The sequence below is a fragment of the Pelophylax lessonae genome (assembly GCF_965119305.1).
Source record: "Pelophylax lessonae genome assembly, chromosome: 8".
Classification (NCBI taxonomy): Eukaryota; Metazoa; Chordata; class Amphibia; order Anura; family Ranidae; genus Pelophylax; species Pelophylax lessonae.
Genome location: NC_138775.1, coordinates 294,375,894 through 294,390,540, shown reverse-complemented (window position 1 = coordinate 294,390,540; position 14,647 = coordinate 294,375,894). Strand labels below are relative to the sequence as shown.

Below are 14,647 nucleotides of genomic sequence, written 5' to 3'. Positions count from 1 at the left end.
ACACACATTGCTCCGGCTCTCTGCCCCTCTCCCCCTGGATCCCACTGCTGCCTTATACACACAATGCTCCGGCTCTCTGCCTCCCTCCCCTGGATTACACTGTTGCCTTATACACACAATGCTTCTGCTCTCTGCCCCCTCCCACTGGATCATGATGCTGTGTTATACACACAATGCTCCGGCTCTCTGCCTCCCTCCCCCTGGATCACAGTGCTGCCTTATACACACAATGCTCTGGCTCTCTGCCCCCCTCCCCCTGGATCACACTGCTGCCTTATACACACAATGCTCCGGCTCTCTGCCCCCTCCTCTTGGATGACACTACTGCTTTATACACACAATGCTCTGGCTCTCTGCCCCCTCCAACCCTCAAACTCTGCATAATAGTGCTGCCTTTCACAGACTCATCATTGGATCTCAGCTCCTTATCCAGCCATGTGCTCTAGCTCTGTGCTCTCTCCCACAGTTTGTGATCAGCACTGCCATTGGAAGTCCCCTCCTTCTTCACCTCCTGCCCTTTGAGCTACTCCCGGTGCCTCCCTCTGAGTTCACAGGAGCTGGAACTATGGAGGAGGAATCGGGTATCAATGCGCACTGACAGTATTGACTGAAGTATTGAACAACCACCGTAAACCATATCGGGCAGTATACATCCGTCATAATGTTGATTTGTGGCAGAACCCCTGAGGACCACCAACATTATCTGGTTGCCGACATTTGTTCTCAATTATTTTTTTATAAGTATTAGGAGCAGCTGAACTCCAGGCAGATATAAGACACATGAATGCAATACATTATTACATTTATTAATGAATGCAGTTGTGTACGTACCTGAATTTGGCTTGGTATTATCAGCCTCTTGCAGTTCTTGTACAGCAGAGCTCAGACTACAAGAGGGTCATCCCACAAGGACATTTCTTTAAAATGTTTACTGAACAGGAATGTCAAATACAGCCAACAGGTTTTGGAGGTAGGCCTCCCACTTTTTCAGGATGTTTTCTGAAAAAATCTGGGAGAAGTTTGCTAAAAAGTCTGGATTAGGGTTAAACTGGTCTGAATGTCAGCGTTAACTGACCGAAATAACGGCAGTCGACTGAATCTTGGCTGCCCTAATTGTGGTCAGGTTATGCTGACATTATTTAAGCCCTGAAGAAGGCGGAGCACTGTCCCCGGAAACACGTTGCCTGTATCTAATGTTCCTGTCCAATACATGTTTTTAATGAAGTCCAAGTGAGAGGACTTTCTTTACTAGACACAATTACCGCGATATCCAGAATATGATCTTTTGATGAGCAATTCCTCTATTATGATCCATGAGGGAGTGGCCTAGGGCCGAAACCAGTTGAGGAAAGTGGAAACATTTTGCGGGACCCGTAGGGCTGTCTCAATGGTATTTCTATAAAGTAGTGATGTTGATGTAAACATTCGATTTCCTGGACCGATGGCTTCCACACCCCAGAGGATCTCCACTGTCTTCTTGGCTTGTAGTATAATGTAACAAAAATGGAAACTAAAGCACCACAACACTGCCAAGAGGTCCACACAAATACAATTTTATTCTAATAGAAGTCAGGGGGACAATTCAAAAAGTAATCAATGTGTTTCAGGGATCCAAGAATGCCCTCTTCATCAGGGCTAGAAAAAAAAACATCTCCATATCATTCTGGTATCAATCCGATATCCCCTCTTCTGCATCATATCTAAAACCAAATACCCCAAGAAGGGGTACTGTATCAATAGAGAAGTCCTTGTTTTTTTTCTGGCCCTGATGAAGGGGTGCTTTTTGAAACACGTGTGGCTTCAGTTTCCATTTTTTGTTGCATTATACTACAAATGAAAGGATATTGTGGTGATCAAGGTTGAATAAAGACACCAACCAATCTAGTTCAACCAGTGTGTGTGTGTGTGTGTGTGTGTGTGTGTGTGTGTGTGTGTGTTCCTATGGAGATGTCCTTATGTTTTTGCTAGCCTTAATGAAGGAGGCACTATGGGACTTTTGAGATGCGTTGGGATACTTTTTGGATTGTCCATGACTTTTCTTGGAATAAAGTTGTATTAGGACCTCTTAAAGGTTCTTGATGCTTCATTTTCAATTTGTGTTACATAGGACCTAAACCAGGACACCATACTTTCATTGTGGGTTCACCTCCTCTATTGACAATGCCCCCTCTTTTGTATTTACACCAGATCCAAGTCTCATCCCTGTTGGTCCAGCACTACCACGTATCTACCAGATCCCGGAGCTAAGCTTTATGAATCGCCAGTTTCAGTAGCTAATAATTTAAACCAGAGGTCTCCAAACTTTATAAAGAAAGGGCCAGATTACTGTCCTTCAGACCTTAGGGAGGCCGGACCATGGTCAGTGAGAGTAGAAAATGTCTCAGAATTGGTAATCAGTAGGAGGGGGAATAATACCCCAACACTGGTGTCAGTGGAAGGAATAGTGACCCATTGATGGTGTCAGTGGGAGGAATAGTGCCCCCTCCTTGGTGTCAGTGGAAGAAACAGTATCCTATCATTGGTGTCAATGGATGGAATAGTCCCCCATAATCAGTTTCAGTAGGAGGAATAGTGCCCCATCATTGGTGTCAGTGGTTGGAATAGTCCCCTGTAATTGGTGTCTGTAGGAGGAATAGCACCCCATCATTAGTATAATTTGGAGAAATATTGTCCCATCGTTGATGCCAGTAGGAGGAATAGTGCCCCATCGCTGGTGTCAGTGGGAGGAATAGTGTCCCACCATTGGTGTCAGTGGGAGGAATAGTGCCCCATCGTTGGTGTCAGTGGAATAGTCCTCCATCCCATCATTGGTGTCAGTAGACTGAATAAACCCCCATAATTGGTGTCAGTAGGAGAAATTGTGCCCCATTATTGGTATCATTTGGAGGAATAGTGCCCCATCATTGGTATAATTCAGAAGAATAGTGTCCCATCGTTGATGTCAGTGGGAGGAATAGTGCCCCATCATTGGTGTCAGTGGAAAGAATAGTGCCCTATTGCTGGTGTCAGTGGAAAGAATAGTGCCCTATTGCTGGTGTCAGTGGAAGGAATAGTGCCCCATTATTGGTGTCAGTGGAAGGAATAGTGCCCCATCATTGGTGTCAGTGGACAGAATAGTGCCTCATTGCTGGTGGCAGTGGATGGAATAGTGCACCATCATTGGTATAATTTAGAGGAATAGTGTCCCATCATTGATGTCAGTGGAAGGAATTGTACCCCATCATTGGTGTCAGTGGAAGGAATAGTGCCCCATCATTGGTGTCAGTGGAAGAAATAGTGCCCCATCATTGGTGTCAGTGGAAGAAATAGTGCCCCATCATTGGTGTCAGTGGAAGAAATAGTGCCCCATCATTGGTGTCAGTGGAAAAAAAAGTACCCCATCATTGGTATCAGTGGAAGGAATAGTAGCCTATCATTGGTGTCAATGGAAGGAATAGTGTCCCATCATTGGTGTCAGTGGACAGAATTGTGCCCCACCTTTGGTGTCAGTGGAAGAAATAGTGCCCTATTGCTGGTGTCAGTGGACAGAATAGTGCCTCATTGTTGGTGTCAGTGGATGGAATAATGCCCCATCATTGGTATAATATAGAGGAATAGTGTCCCGTCGTTGATGTCAGTTGAAGGAATAGTGCATCATCATTGGTGTCAGAGGAAGGAATAGTACTCCATCATTGGTGTCATTGGACGGAATAGTACCCTATTGTTGGTGTCAGCGTAAAAAATGGTGCCTAATTGTTGGTGCCTGTGGAAGGAATAGTGCCTGATATTAGTCAGAGTAACAGAGCCCTGCATTAGTGGTAGGAGCAGTGGCCCAAGGGCCGGATAAAGGCAAGCAAAGGGGCGCATCTGGCCCACAAGTCACAGTTTGGAGACCACTTATTTAAACCCAATGAGCAGCAGACGACGAGGCATCCCAGCGATTGATAGCTGCAGAGATAATCTCAGATTGTAAGCTCTAACGAGCAGGGCCCTCTGATTCCTACTGCATTAAAGTGTATTGTATTTGTACTGTCTACCCTCAAGTTGTAAAGCGCTGCGTAAACTGTCGGCGCTATATAAATCCTGTATAATAATTATAGTCAGCTAACATTACTTTGTATCCAGCTAAAAATTTGTAAAAGGTAGCAAGCATACAGAGGAGGACACCCCTACAAACTGCTGGAACCTGATTGGTGGATATAAGTTACGTGAGCACAACTGCTCTTCACATCTTGTTTTTCCAGTAATCTACACTGAACAAAATTATAAATGCAACACTTTTCTTTTTGCCCCCGTTTTTCATGAGCTGAACTCAAAGATCTAAGACTTTTTCTATGTCCTATTTCTCTCAAATATTGTTCACAAATCTGTGTTAGTGATCACTTCTCCTTTGCCGAGATAATCCATCCACCTCACAGGTGTGGCATATCAAGATGCTGATTAGACAGCATGATTATTGCACAGGTGTGCCTTAGGCTGGCCACAATAAAAGGCCACTCTAAAATGTGCAGTTTTATCACACAGCACAATGCCACAGATGTCACCAGTTTTGAGGGAGTGTGCAATTGGCATGCTGACTGCAGGAATGTCCACCAGAGCTGTTGCCCGTGAATTAAATGTTCATTTCTCTACCATAAGCCGTCTCCAAAGGCGTTTCAGAGAATTTGGCAGTACATCCAACCGGCCTCACAACCACACCAGCCCAGGACCTCCACATCCAGCATCTTCACCTCCAAGATGTTCTGAGACCAGCCACCCGGACAGCTGCTGCAACAATCAGTTTGCATAACCAAAGAGTTTCTGTCAGAAACCGTGTCAGGGAAGCTCATCTGCAAGCTCGTCGTCCTCATCGGGGTCTCCACCTGACTGCAGTTCATCATCGTAACCAACCACGATTGGGCAAATGCTCACATTTGATGGCGTCTGGCACTTTGGAAAGGTGTTCTCTTCACGGATGAATCCCGGTTTTCTTAGATCTTTGAGTTCAGCTCATGAAAAATGGGGGCAAAAACAAGTGTTGCGTTTATAATTTTGTTCAGTATAAAACCTTCATCGTATTTACTTCCCTTTAACGTTGAAAGATGTCCAGCAGTGCCATCAGCACAGAACTGGCGGAAACCAATGGGACCCAGGTACACACATCTACTGTCTGGGCAGAAGTGGTCTTCATAGAAGAATTTTGCCCAAAATGTTATACCTCCAGCGTGGAAACAGGGCTAAACGACTCAACTATGCAGAAAAATACAAGAATGTATCCAGCTCAAAAATCCAAAAAAAGAGAACAAGCATAGAGAGGAGGAGGCCACTACAAAATGCTGGAACCTGATTGGTGGATATAAGTTACGTGAGCACAACTGCTCTTCACATCTTGTTTTTCAAGTAATCTAAAACCCTCAGAATGAAAACAACCACCAACGATGACACCACAGGGCTTAAGATAAAGGCGGGCCGCTACTCTGTTGGCTACGGACTCCCCCTGCTTTGGAGCGTCTTTGGCAGCGATGGTCTTCGGACGTGCCCACCTTGGATAGGGAAGAATGGGAGGACTGCTTAGGGAATGGCTCCAGACTGGTAATTGCTTCACAGGGTTTATTTCACTCCACTGAGACTGCACAGAATGTATCCTGCGAGGTCGGCTGAGTGCCCTAAATGTCTTACCGCTGAGGGTTTGTTATACCTGAAGGGTTTCACATGTACTGTCACTTTAAGGCTGGCTCCACCCAGGAGTGATGACAAGGGTCAAGGGGCAGAGTGGCCATCTTAGAGACATGTAAGAGATGCATTGATATACAGAGCTGTCCTGAAATGCATGTTGTAGTGTACAGTGAGTCCTGAATAAACATCCGTTGTTCCAGACTCTGGATTGTCAGCTGGATACAAACACCCACAGAGCCCAGCAGGAAAATGTCATTGATTGGGACATTTAGTGAATTTGATGGAGAACAGACATGCTGGAATTCCTGGATTGAGAGACTGGAACAATATTTCTGTGCAAATGCCATCCCAGGCGACAGGCAAGTAGCAGTATTTCTGACAGTGGTTGGTGCTAGGACATATGACACTCTTAGGGATCTCCTTTTCCCTGAAAAACCAGCATCTAAGACTTTGGCAGAACTCCTGACACTGTTAGGGAATCACTTCCAGTCTAAACCACTAGAGATTGCAGAAAGATTCCGGTTCTATCAGCGGCAGCAGCAGCCGGGTGAAGATATTAAGGCTTATGTGCTCGCCCTTCACAGAGTACTTACCGACTGCACTGAGGGATAAGTTTGTCATGGGACTGAATAGGGAGTCTAGCCAAAAGAGACTGTTAACAGAGAAAGATCTTACCCTTACAAAGGCAATTGAGATAGCTTCAGTGATGGAAATGGCTGTGAAAGATACAGAAGCATTAAACCCCCAGAGCAGAAGGGAAGAGGTTAAAGAGGAAGTTTTCAGAACAGCAGTCAAGCCAACAGCAGCAAACTGGAAAAATAGACCCTCATCGACCCGGGAGTCAGCTTGCTACCGTTTATAACAGGGTTCTTATTTCCACATGTTTTGGACTTGCCCATGGGTGGCAGAGTTCTGGGGGGCGGTGTTTGACATCCTGAATACCCGCCTTCATCTCTCTGTCACACGCACCCCTGGAGCTGGCATTCTTGGGCATTCCTGATAAGGGTCTAAGTATTCTCGCTTGTTGATTCCTTTGTTGCTATACTATGCTAGGAAGGAAATTGTCCTTCGCTGGGACTCCCCCTCCCCCGCCGGTCGCGTGGGAGGCCCTAGTGAACGGGGCTCTCCCGATGTATAAACTTACTTACATCAATAGAAATTGCCCCCACAAATATGAGAAAATTTGGCAGCCCTGGGTGGATGGCACGGATTAGCTCCGGTCTTACCTATTGCTACGGTAGTTAGCTGCATTGCCCATGATTTCTGTGGATTGTGCTTTCTTTGTTGTATTCTCTATTTTTTGTGCATAAGCTGTGTTCCCCCACTGTGATTGTACTGGCGCTCCCAGCGCACCTACTTCCCCATTGTTCTCTGATGTTGTCCACTGGCTACTCAATAAAGAGCAACCTTGGTTGTAAAAAAAAAAAAAGATAAAGGCGGACACAAAGTAGCGTTTCTGGCACAGAATGGAGTTTAATGATGCATCCAATTCCAGGAATTACCTTTTGACCGTCCTGGAATGAGGAGCGATATACAGGTGATGGAGGTCTAGTGCTGGCCGAGGAGTTATTACAGATATGAAATGTATTGCTGATGTATCTGGGAGTCATGTGTCTGAGGTGGAGGAGCCGCTCTGTGCTCAGATCACGCTGCCAACCTGTAGCTGCAAAGGGAGGCCATGACACGGCCCCTCCCCGAGGCCGACAGTTCTACTTCTTGTAGGTGCAAAGGATTCAAACACTGTTCAACGGCGCAATTCTAACACTGACTGATGATCGTACAGTATACAAGTTTCCCCTCCCCCCTCCCCCCCTCAATCCCAAATCGAACATAACAATAAACTCAAAGACAGACATATATAGATAGACCAATATTTGCCCATCTACATTATTAGCAGCACCAACAATGCCCCGACCCTGGACGGTGATAAGTTAAGTCTGCACGAAGCAGCCAGAGATATGTCACAATGCATACGGATTAGTGTCGTTCCCGCCATATCTCCAACCTCCTGCGCACAGTGATCCCATGCTTGTACCTAAAATAATACTTTATACATTCATGGAGTACCGCCCCGCACCTCGCAACCTAAATCCGAGGTACGTTTGGCACGGTGAATCCTGTACGCATTATAAGTGTTCTTCATTTAAAGTTCTAACTACTTAAAAAAAAAAAAATCAGTTCTTTGAGAATAGTGTCTTTGCAGGTCGCCATAATCACAACTCTTCCTCCTTGTATGGCAGCCGAGTCCGTGAGCCGCCCCCCCTCCCCCCCAATGGAAATCCAGGACGCTCTAATGGCATGCAAGCCTTTCTGCGCTTCCTCTGGAGGGTTCGGGAGTTCCGCGCTGGCAATGGTTAGTGTTCGGTGAACGTCCCCTCGCTTCTATCAGATGCCGCTAGTGAGGTCATGAATTACACGCGCTTTCACCAGTTTCCGTAAGAATTCCTTCTCTTTCTGGATATTATGCGTCCAAGACTAAGAAAGAGAAGAAAACGTCATGTTACACGGGAATACCAGGCATGTAAAAATAAAAATAATATTATGACAGGGATATACTGTACTTCCCACCACCCCATCGTCCCTTTAAAAAGTTCTGAATGCCTGGGTGGTGGGAAGGATTGGCGATCACATGACCACTGTGGTTGGTGGTCACATGATCAAGAGCCGGTCCTGTAGGCTTCTACTGATAGATAGCCCGGACTGAGAGCTCTCAGTCTGGACTATCTCTCAGTAGCCTGCAGGACTGGCTCTTGATCATGTGACCACCAATCACAGTGGTCATGTGATCGCCAATCCTTCCCACCACCCAGGCATTCAGAACTTTTTAAAGGGATGACGGGGTGGGTGGGAAGTACAGTAATTGCCTTTAAAAATATATATTTTCAGTGTTTATTTTTTATCAATTTACAAAATGCAAAGTGAGAAAACAGAAGAAAAATCAAAATCAAATCAATATGTGGGGTGACCACCCTTTGCCTTCTTCTAGGTAGACTTGCAAACAGTTGTTAAAGGAACTTGGCAGGTAGGTTGTTCCAAATATCTTGGAGAACTAAGCACAGATCTTCTGTGGATGTCGGCTTCCTCAAATGCCTGTTCATGTAATCCCATCCCAGACAGACTCCCTGATGCTGGGATCAGGGCTCTGTGGGGGCCAAACCATCACTTCCAGGACTCCTTGTTCTTCTAAACACTAAAGATCGTTCTTAATGACTATGGGTGTGTGTTTGGGGTGGTTGTTCTGCTGCAGAATACATTCGGGGCCAATCACATGCCTCCCTGATAGTATGGCATGATGGATGAGTATCTGCCTGTATTTCTCAGCATTGAGGACACCATTGATCAAGTAACGTTGAGGATTGTAGACGCAGTGGTTGGCCAAGGAAACAATGCAGCAGATGAAAGACACATCATATTTGCTTCCCTTTAAGATCGGAAGATGTCCAGCAGTGCCATCAGCACAGAACTGGCGGAAACCAGTGGGACCCAGGTACACCCATCTACTGTCTGGCCAGAAGTGGTCTTCATAGAAGAATTGTGGCCAAAATGTCATACCTCCGATGTGGAAACAAGGCTAAGCGACTCAACTATGTAGAAAAATATAAGAATGTATCCAGCTCAAAATTCAAAAAAAGAGAACAAGCATAGTGAGGAGGACGCCGTTACAAACTGCTGGAACCTGATTGGTGGATACAAGTTATGTGAGCACAACTGCTCTTCACATCTTGTTTTTCAAGAATTCTAAAACCCTCAGAATTAAAACAACCACCAACGATGACATCACAGGGCTAAAGACAAAGGCGGACACAATGTAGCATTTCTGGCACAGAATGGAGTTTAGGGATGCATCCAAATCCAGGAATTACCCCTTGACTGTCCTGCAATGAGGAGCGATATTCAGGTGATTGAGGTCTAGTGCTGGCCGAGGAGCCATTACAGATATGAAATGTATTGCTGATGTGTCTGGGAGTCATGTGTCCGAGGTGGAGGACACATCATATTTGCTTCCCTTTACCATCGGAAGATGTCCAGCAGTGCCATCAGTACAGAACTGGCGGAAACCAGTTGGACCCGGGTACACCCATCTACTGTCTGGCCAGAGGTGGTCTTCATAGAAGAATTGAGGCCAAAAAGTCATACCTCCAAAGTGGAAACAAGGCTAAGCAACTCAACTATGCAGGAAAACATAAGACCTGGGGTTCAGAAAAATGGCAGCAGGCGCTCTAGATGAATGAGTCACAATGTGAAATATTTAGCTGTAGCAGGAGGCAGTTTGCAGCCAACTGTGAAGCACGGTGGAGGTTCTATGCAAGTTTGGGGCTGCATTTCTGCAAATGGAGTTGAAGATTTGGTCAGGAATAATTGGTGTCCTAAATGCTGAGAAAGACAGGCAGATACTTATCCAACATGCCATACCATCAGGGAGGCGTGTGATTGGCCCCAAATTTATTATGCAGCCAGACAACCACCCCAAACATACAGCCAATGTCATTTAGGCTCGGCTCACACTGGTGCAACATTAGATCTGACTTGTGGAAGCACAAGTCGCATGACACGTCAAATTAAATGTTTCTCTATGAGAGCTGTCCTAACTGATCTGACACAAGTTGTTCCGACTTTAGAAAAGGTTCCTGCACTACACTTTGGTCCAACTTCAATGCCAATGAGTGTAAAAAGTCACATTAAGTTGGCTTAAAGTCTCTGTTGCCACTCGCACCCTGTTGGGACTATTGCTCTTTTATGCTAGGAAGTTGGTGGTGATGCGCTGGAAAGAATCAGGGGCCCCGGCCCTATCACAGTGTATAAAGCTGTTTACAAATTTAGGGGGTGCCCCGATAAATTCCACAAAGTCTGGGACCTGTGGTTGAAAGCTACAGATACTGCTGATGAGCACTCCGTTCTGGATCCCAGTGTGTCTTTGGCTGACGAGTAGGTTGTTCCTGTCTATGTAGGCTAATGTGATCTGTTTGCGCTTCCCTGACCACACTGGACCATACTGTATTCTTTACCTGCATGTTGGACTGTCGGTACTCAGACCTGCGAAGCTCAGGAACTTCTTGGAGCTGCAGCCTTGTTGGGTGGGTGGGGTTTTTTTTATCTTTTTCTTTTATTTTTATGTTTGGTCTTGTTATTGTGGTTCTATTTTGTTGAGCCTGGGTATGCCCACACGGCTCTGTTTTGTATGTTGTTTTTCAAAAACTTCAATAAACAGAATTAAAAAAAAAAAAAAAAAAAGTTGGCTTAAAGTCGGACTGAAGTTGCAGGGCAAAGTCTGATCGGAAGTCTTGCGACTTTCCTTTTGGAGTGGTGTGAACCTGGGCTAAGAACTATCTTCAGTGTAAAGAAGAACCAGAAGTCCTGGAAGTGATGGTTTGGCCCCCACAGAGCCCCGATCTCACCATCATGGAATCTGTCTTGGACGACATGAAGATACAAAGATGTAAGGCAGCCGATATCCACAGAAAATCTGTGCTTAGTACATAGAACAACCTACCTGTCGAGTTCCTTCACCAACTGTGTGCAAGTCTACCTACAAGAACTGATGCCGTTTTGAAGGCAAAGGGTGGCCCCATCAAATATTGATTGGATTGGGATTTCTATTCTGTTCATTTACTTTCTTTGTTGTTAATTGAGAAAAATAAAATATTAACACTTCTATTTCTGAAAGCATTCTTCATTTACAGCATTGTTTGGCACCTGCCTAAAACATTTGCACAGTAATGTAGATGTAAACACAAACAGTAAAACCTCATATAAATAACACTTTGATGTCATTTTAAAACATTGTTTTTAGTCTTTTTAAAAATTCGGCTTTCATTAAAATAATCCCTGGTGATCCTGCCATGAAGTTCCTTGTTCAGGCACTTCCTGTTATTATGTGACAACTGTCTTCAAATTGTGCTCCTGCGTTGTCACCCTGTCAGATGCACCTGTGGTGGAGACTCCAAGGGGCCTTGCTGAAACACATCAATCATTTACTTAAAGGAAGCTGATTGAGAACAAAGATGTGCAGCGGACACTGAGACAAGTGCATGTAGCCAGGAAGCGGGCGAATAAGGGGCTGCAGGAGATCCCCAGGGGAGAGAAATGGGAGATCCCCAGGGGAGAGAAAAGGGAGTTCCCCAGGGGAGAGAAATGGGGGATCCCCAAGGGGCAGAAATACATAACTGTTTATGATACGCAGTGCACAGAAGAAGCTAAATATCAGGGTTTACCTTAAGTCCCTATGAAGACTGAAAGCCTTTTTAAAATAATGCTTTTCTTAAAAGTTTGACCAATACAAAGAAAACTCCCAAAAAATGAAATAAAATAATAAAAGGTAACAGATTCCTGCTAAAAGAGGCGATTTGTATATGTTATGGAGTAGAGGTAGACCGATTATCGGTTTGGCCGATATTCACTTTCTTGAAAGTATCGGTATCGGCCACATTGGCCGATATGATTGATATTTTCTTAAGGTAGGGCCTATTGGGCTGCCTCCAGAGGGGAAGGGGGGGGGGGGGTGGGGATTAAAGCACCGCCTGATTACACAGAGCAGGGTTCCTGTGCATACCCGGCGTGGGGCGCTGTCATATGAAGTCCCGCCTCCTGGACTGGCTCCTACCTATTATAGACAGCACATTGGTGACGTCTATCATAGGAGCTGGTCCAGGAGGCGGGACTTCGTATGACAGCGCCCGCACCGGGTAAGCACAGGAACCCTGCTCTGTGTAATCAGGCGGCGCACAAATCCCCATGCATTGGTCACTCTGCATTGGATGGGGGCACTGGTCACTCTGCATTGGATGGGGGCACTGGTTACTTTCCATTGGGTGTGGGCACTGGTCACTCTGCATTGTTGGGGGCACTGGTCACTCTGCATTGGATGGGGACACTGGTCACTCTGCATTGGATAAGGACACTGGTCACTCTGCATTGGATGGGGGCACTGGTCACTCTGCATTGGATGGGGGCACTGGTCACTGTGCATTGTTGGGGGCACTGGTCACTCTGCATTGTTGGGGGCACTGGTCACTCTGCACTGGATGGGGACACTGGTCACTCTGCATTGGATGGGGGCACTGGTCACTCTGCATTGATGGTGGCAGTGGTCACTCTGCATTGGATGGGGGCACTGGTCACTCTGCATTGGATGGGGGCACTGGTCACTCAGCATTGGATGGAGCACTGGTAAATCTGCATTGGATGGGGGCACTGGTCACTCTACATTGGATGGGGGCACTGGTCACTCTACATTGGATGGGGGCACTGGTCACTCTACATTGGATGGGGCACTGGTCACTCTGCATTGGATGGGGGCACTGGTCACTCTGCATTGGATGGGGGCACTGGTCACATTGGATGTGTGATTGAATGTGCAGAATATCGGCCGATACCGATAATTTTTAAGAAAAATATCGGTATTGGCTCTGGAAAAACCATATCGGTCTATCCCTATTATGGAGGAAACAAGCTTTTAGTTTTCTCAGAATTCTAAGTCCTGTTCTGGGTCCCGAAGCCCGGAGCCTTTGAAGAGCTTTTAGTAGGACAAAGCCTCCAGTCCTAGGTCCACATCCTAACTGGTAGCCAGACTTCATTTTTGGTCTCAGATGTGTACAGACCTCTATATATGGCGGCTGACTGATGCTCAGAGATTATAAAATTAAAATATCCTTAAAAACATGAAACATTGTGATCGCCATATCTAGTACAACATAACTAGAACTTGTTCATTATTCCAAGACAAGACCAAGTGTAGTGGATTGACGTGTTTCAGATTTGGCTTGCTTCTTCAGGATCCACTCCCTTGGATTGGATCCTGAAGAAGCAAGGCAAATGAGAAATGCGTTGACTCATCACGCTATCTTGGAATAATGAACAAGCACTAGTTGTGTTGTACTAGATATCTCGATGGCAATATTTCATGTTTTTAAAGTGGTTCTAAAGGCCTAATGTTTTTCACCTCTGTGCATTCTATGGATGAAGGGAAAAATCCTTCGGTGTGCAGCAGCCCCCCCTCCCAATACTGTCAATCACAGCCAGTAAGCCAATGAGAAAAGAGAGGTGTGGCTCTGTCTCTGAATGGACACGCAGAGCAGTGGCTCGGGAGAGAGCCTGTCTGGGTGACCCCACGGCAAGCTGTTTGCTCTGTGGACACTTGGCAGGGGAAGGGGCGGGAGCGCTGGGGGGGAAGGGGGGGGGGATCAACCAGAGAAAGGCAGGATCGGGCTGCTCTTTACAGAGCAGGTAAGTATAACGTGTTGTTTTGCTTTTTTAAACCTGCTTTAAGTATAATTTTAAGGATGTTTTTATTTAATAATAAAGCTGTTTTATGGATATATGTCAACTTTGTGGCACATTGAAAGTCCCTTAGTTACATTCTCCACGAGGCAACTGGGGTTTGAGAAAAGTTATATTAGAATTAATGAGTTTGAGATGGTGCCATAAGAGACATAAATAGGATGGTTTCACTCATGGTATAATATGGAAATGATGCTCAGAGATCTCTCTGTTGGGGGAGCCTGCTGCTGGGTGATAAGGCTGACTGCGGACATAACACTAAAAGATACCAGAGCTGCCTGTTTGCTTTAGGGATCTAATCAGGGGGCACCCTGTTAGCCAGGCATGGACTTACATTTAGTTAGTGGCTGGGATGAGCAGATGTTTAGTTTGTCCCAACCTACAGACTTGCTGAGCAAAGTTCTCCTGCGCTTAACTGTGTTTGCTGCCTTGCTGAACAAAACTGCAGAAGAAACCTGCATGGATTGTTCCAGGGTGTCCCTGTCCTGTGCATGATTTACTGTTTGCCAATACTAGTTTAAAAATATACAGTATCTCACAAAATTTAGTACAGCCCTCACATTTTTGGAACTATTTTATTCTATCTTTTCATGTGACAACACTGAAGAAATGACACTTTGCTACAATGTAAAGTAGTGAGTGTACAGCTTGTATAACAGTGTAAATTTGCTGTCCTCTCAAAATAACTGAACTGAACATACAGCCATTAATGTCTAAAACAAAAAGTGAATACACC

General features: G+C 45.5%; 1 protein-coding gene across 5 annotated transcripts in view; it reads right to left on the bottom strand.

The window, feature by feature from the left end:
- Window positions 1-7,087: 7,087 nt before the first annotated feature.
- Window positions 7,088-14,647, bottom strand: part of ST3GAL3 (ST3 beta-galactoside alpha-2,3-sialyltransferase 3) — a 742,392-nt gene continuing 734,832 nt past the window's right edge. For all 5 annotated transcript variants that reach the window (XM_082265014.1, XM_082265013.1, XM_082265016.1 and 2 more), the window contains one exon: window positions 7,088-8,109. In XM_082265014.1, the coding sequence (XP_082121140.1) occupies window positions 8,020-8,109 (90 nt within the window). In that variant the 3' untranslated portion in view covers window positions 7,088-8,019. The remainder of the gene's footprint in view (window positions 8,110-14,647) is intronic.